The following is a 5,456-nucleotide window of genomic DNA, read 5'->3' as shown; positions in this document are numbered from 1 at the left end:
TAGAGATGTCAGCAGGCATGTTTTCATACTTTGGAAGCTACTTCCTCCTGCTCAAGGCCTTTATGGTAAGCTAAGCTAATTATGTTTTAGTTTGAATCTTTACCAATGGAAATGGGAATATCTTCCAGGATGTCCAACTATGTGCTATAGGAGCAGGAGGTTCACTGTGTGACCTTCACACTGTGTGACCTTCACACTGTGAGACGCTTTACATAAAATCAAAGGTCTACGTATCGTGGAGGTGCCTCCTGCGCAAGATACGCCGCTCTGTGATCGGTGCCGTTTCCTTAAAGAACAACTCGGCTCGGCTCCAAGGTTCCCGGTGTGATGGTTCTGAGAGCAGCCATCACTGCTGGAGCGTGGCGCCCTTCAGTCACAGAGGTCTGTTCTGACTCCTGTAGCGGCTTTGATAGCGAGCACATTAAACACAGACCTGCTGCGCGTCATCACTTTTCTTCTGTAAAGTTACTCCGCTGCCCTTGTCACAAATAGAAAGACGCCCTCGTCCGACGTATAAAGTCGTGTTAACGCTGGCTGCCAAGAGGCCATTTCTTAATGCTATCCATAGTGTTGAATGCATTTCATGCTCCATAGGCTCAGAATAATTACTATAATAATGAAGGGCTATATACTGTAACCTTGACAGCGACAATAATAATTAAGCTACGGGTGACTGCTGTGACAAACAAAATATAAAGGTGCCTTCAAGCAGCGTTACAGTCACGTTAAATGAGGAAAAATAGGGAACTGCTATACAACACATCTAGTGGAAAACAAAGATATTTAGTTTATAGCATCTAAATGATGTAATATTTCATTTTAATTTCATTTATTTGACAAAAACAAAGTGCTAGCCCCATAGACTCATTTGTCCACTTGTTGTTCCTCGTCAGTTTTTAACAACGGGAGCCAAAAATTACAATGAAAATGACTTAGAATTTAAATTGTACTTGTGTACGATGGTGGTGAGCTCCTCCACTGGCCGCCCGTTCAGGAGAATATCCATCTTTATCAAATCAGCTCTCTGGTAGTCGGCATTCTCATAATCAAAGCTGTGCAGGAAGAAACCAAAACGATGAGAAGCTGAAAACATGGAGCGCTCTCAGGAAAAAGTAAAGCCAAAAAAAAAGCCATTTGATTGGAAAAGAAGGACGTTTCAAGACAAAATACAAGTTTCTAAGACTTAAACTCACAATACCAATAACGTAAAGCTGTGGAGATCATTTCATTTAGTTTTAACAAACTGTGACAAGATACTTTCCTGAAAAACCTCACCTGCCAAACTGAACACAACAAGCACCTAAAGTGAAGTTAAGTAAATATAATCAACTGTGAGCATGTGTCTACAGAGCACCTGCTTAGTTTTACCTGGCGTATCCAGATGAAAGGGATTTGAGGAGGTCATAGAAATCCACCACGATTTCATTGAGAGGGAAGAGGTACTTCATCATGACGCGCTGGTCGTCTATGTACACCATGTTCTTCTGCACCGCCCTGCGACTCTGTAACAACACAAGCAATCAGCCGTCCGTGTGTTTCATAAATCATCAAAGAAAGTCTGATAAACTTCTGTTGTGTGGGAAACACAAAAGAGAATTTTCTTGGCTTTCGTTTTTATCCAAGTACAAAAAGAAAAAAGAAAAGAAAAATCTGATATATAAACTCTCTTTGTGATCAGGTTAAATTGGAAAGCTTCAGCAGAAGAAGCGTTCACTTCTGGAGAAGAGAAGTTCTGCACTTTAAAGCCGGAGTACGCAGGATCACAGAGACATCAAGACTCTGAAGGCACACAATGAAAAAAATCCCACCTCCTCCCTTGAGGTTTAACATTCCTCCAAAACACATGAACGCACACCGAGCACAGCTGGAGGACTGATCCATTAAAGGACAGTGTGGGCGGAAATGTACAAAAACACCAACTCAGTCTCCAATTATGAATGCAGTTTAGTTTTATATTAACGTCATTTTAAGCATACGGGGTTAAAACATACAGAAATAGGCTAAATCACTACATTTTTATGAATATAGAATAATTTAAGGTCATTACCATCACATGAGACGTGCAGCAGACAAACATTTATACAGATACAACAGATGCTAATGAAACTGTAGTTGTATTAAAAGAGCACAAAGGAATGCATCATCTGGCATGTTTAGGAAAGCAGGACGTTACAGGTTTAGATGAAAATGTAAAATGTGGCTGCCTTTGCGATCCTGGTACTAGCTACTAACTAGCTCTAGCGCTGTGTCCTCCTTTGTGGAAAACCAGTGATGTGATATGAGTGCACGACTGCGTTGAAACTAGTTTCAGTGGAAAGCTGCTAAAATGTTGCTGGATGATGTCAAATAATAATAATAATAATACATTTATTTTGTGGTGCGCTTTTCAAGATACTCAAAGTCGCGTCACAGGGGAGAAGATAAAAACAAGAACAAAGCAAGTTGAATAGAAAGCAGATAAAAAAACAAGTTAAAGGTGAGTTTTTAAAAGGGGCTTGAATGTGTGGTGGTCAGAACAGTGTCTGATTGGAGATGGAGTTCCAGACGGTGGGAGCAGCAGCAGAAAAGGCTCTGTCCCCCCAGGTTCGGTGCCTGGTCCTTGGTGGTGGGGCGAGGAGGTGAGCAGAGGAGGAACGGAGGCTGAGGGAAGGGGTGTGAGTCTGGAGCAGGTCTGTGGGGTAGGAGGGGGCCAGATGATGGAGGGCTTTAACCCTAAACCCTAATCAGCACGATTCTGCCCCGTTGGTGTCGTCCTGTTACATCTGTTTGCGTCTCTCCTGCTCTCTGTGCTCACATAAACTGTTTTAAAACCATCCAATTTCCCAGAGTAGCTGTTCTCACTCACAGATTTCTGTTGCCAGGAAGCGGAATGGATATGAAATAAAATACTGATTTTATAAATGTCATGTCATCTGACTAACATGATTAAAAACAACGGCTGTCCTGTCAATTTAGTGATTTTTGCACGTGAAATGATCGCTCAGAGAGAAAGTTAGATGCAACAGAATGTCTTTGCGTCAGACATTCTCTTCTCTTTGCCACTCACTGAACAGAGCAGAAGGAAAGAGAGTGGTGCGAAAGACAGACAGTAGTGGCAACTGTCTTCTACGGAAATGAGCAAAGGTTTGTCTGAAAAGTCAATCGATTTGTCATTTGGTGTTTTTTTGGGTTTGGTTTTTTTAAAATGCAACTTAAGTTCAGACGTTGTTTGATTTGTGATAAAGTTACTAAGTTGGCAGCATTAAGTGCAGCTAGGTGGGTACGTAGGAGGACAGGTAGGTAGGACATACGGGAATCACATGCAGACTGAACGTGACTGCAACAAACAACAGATGTTTTCTTTTTAGTTTAGCTGTCAGTTGCTGTTGTGATATTAAGATACTTTACAATAAAAAATGTTAAAGATGCACTGCATACTCTACTTATGATGTTTACAAAGTTGGACACACTGTCGGTTAGCTACACAAGTAACTCAAAGATCAAATTCAGTCTGAAGACAGAGAGCAGTTTTCATTTAACCGGCATGTTCTTCTTACCAAGCAGAGACTCATTATGTTTCCGGTGTAAGCTTCTGGAGCCAGAATGGTTCCCAGCACCATCGGCTCCAAATACTCGGAAACCACCGATCTGTCTGGGAACTGAGCAGGGTTCACGATGGTTATCTCCTCCCTGCCGTGTTCCTGTGAGGAGAACAAGAGAGTCTGAACAAAGTGATGCACATTTCTCGTCTATTTACTGTCAGCGAGACAGGAAACGTTTCCAACTAAACTCGACTTGGGCCCTTTATGTATTCAAACTGGCTGCGATTCTCACTCTGCACTTGAGCATTCTGATCGTCCTCTAAAGTATTTCCACATCAAGTATCTCCCACACTACATCATTTCGCAGGGAAGCGGGCCAGTAATGCCAGACAGCCTTCATCGATCATTAATTTCCGAGGCGGCCGAAACTTTCTTTTTGCTAAACTTGGCCAAACTCTGCTGCGAGACCGGACGATATACGAGCAGGAAGCGGCTCTTACCTTGATGAGTTTGGCCGAGGAGAGGACGGCCTTGTAGGGCACGGTGGGCGCAGTTACGATAACCGAGGCATTGTACTCCTGCTCCAGCCTCTGATTGAACACCTCCATATGGAGAAGACCCAGGAAGCCGAGTCTGCAGGGGAACAGGGAGGTCCACAGGTGCACTCCAGTTTTATAATTGATATTCATGCTTTTAATTACAGAGAGCCGGTCTGGAAAGAGTTCAACAGTGAGTAAGACTGGCCGCTATTCCAGCACAGCGTTATACTTCCAAATTATTTAGATCACTGCCTCGAACAGAATCAAATTTACATCATCTGGACTCATAATGTGACCCGTGATGATAAATAAACTCTTGGCTGTCTATACTGGCAACATGCAGTAGATCCTAAAGAAAGTTGTCGGATGCCAGTAAATGAGAGCATATGTTGTCCAAGTTTGTGTACAAACTAATGAAAGATGATACAGAACGCTGCTTCCACTGAATTCGGGACATTTTAGGACACTGCGGATAACTCTTCCGCAACAGTAGCCATTAGAACAGCGTCTAAACATTTGTGGGTGCACCGCTGAGCGTCTTAAAAACCCCACACACACACACTTTTTTTGTTCTCATCCCGCACCGAGCCGCTCCTCGGTTTGGGATTCTAAAGCCATTTTTTATTCTAATTCAAAGCATCCGTCCGTCCTGACCTCCAGCCTGCTCCCAGGGCCAGACTGCTGTCTTTCTGCACTGTGACACTTGAGTCATTCAGGGTTAGCCTCTCAATGGCGCTGCGAAGGCCGGGATATTCTGACTGGTCCATTGGATACATGCCTGAGGGACAGGAAAAAACCGACAGAGCGCACATCAGCTGTAAACAGAACTCTTCATTTGTGTGGAAAGTGCTGCGCTAGCCAGTGAAACACAACATGCACTAAAGGAGTTTTATGTTTGGCTATGTTTTCGGCTTTATTGGATAGGACAGAGAGAGGGAGACAAGAAAGTGGGGGGAGAAGAATGAGGGAAGGACCTGCAGTAAAGGGTCATGAGCGGGACTCTAACCCACGACCACTGCATCGGGGACTGTAGTCCCTGTACATGGGACGCCAGCTCAACCAGGTGAGCTGTAGCGGCGCCCAACATCTCAGATTTTATCTGAAAGCAAGCAGTAACTGATAATAAGAAGAGCTTTTACCTGCAAACACCATGGCTTTGGCAGGTTTAAACCCTGGAAGAGCTTCGACCGGCTGCTCCTGGAGGCAGAGCGTGTCACCAATCTGGGCCTCCTTCACGTCCTTCATGCCCGCTATGATGTAACCCACTTGACCTGCAAACCTGCACAAAAGCCCACCGCAGAAAGTGAAACGAATACAGTGATCATCTGAATGGACAGTTCATTAAATACTGAAAACAATCCTTTCAATTAATTTAAAAAGTAAGAGCCACATCTTC

General features: G+C 43.7%; 1 protein-coding gene across 1 annotated transcript in view; it reads right to left on the bottom strand.

The window, feature by feature from the left end:
• The window catches only part of guf1 (GTP binding elongation factor GUF1), a 17,776-nt gene that overhangs the window by 7,048 nt on the left and 5,272 nt on the right, over positions 1 to 5,456 (bottom strand). Inside the window, exons 9-14 of the mRNA XM_008290269.1 lie at positions 5,200 to 5,339; positions 4,715 to 4,838; positions 4,022 to 4,154; positions 3,537 to 3,680; positions 1,369 to 1,502; positions 951 to 1,052 (exon numbers count right to left, since the gene is read on the bottom strand). Of these exons, the coding sequence (XP_008288491.1) occupies positions 951 to 1,052; positions 1,369 to 1,502; positions 3,537 to 3,680; positions 4,022 to 4,154; positions 4,715 to 4,838; positions 5,200 to 5,339 (777 nt within the window). The remainder of the gene's footprint in view (positions 1 to 950; positions 1,053 to 1,368; positions 1,503 to 3,536; positions 3,681 to 4,021; positions 4,155 to 4,714; positions 4,839 to 5,199; positions 5,340 to 5,456) is intronic.

Source organism: Stegastes partitus, unplaced genomic scaffold (assembly GCF_000690725.1).
Source record: "Stegastes partitus isolate 25-593 unplaced genomic scaffold, Stegastes_partitus-1.0.2 Scaffold663, whole genome shotgun sequence".
NCBI classification, from domain to species: domain Eukaryota; kingdom Metazoa; phylum Chordata; class Actinopteri; family Pomacentridae; genus Stegastes; species Stegastes partitus.
This window is presented reverse-complemented; position numbering and strand designations above follow the sequence as displayed.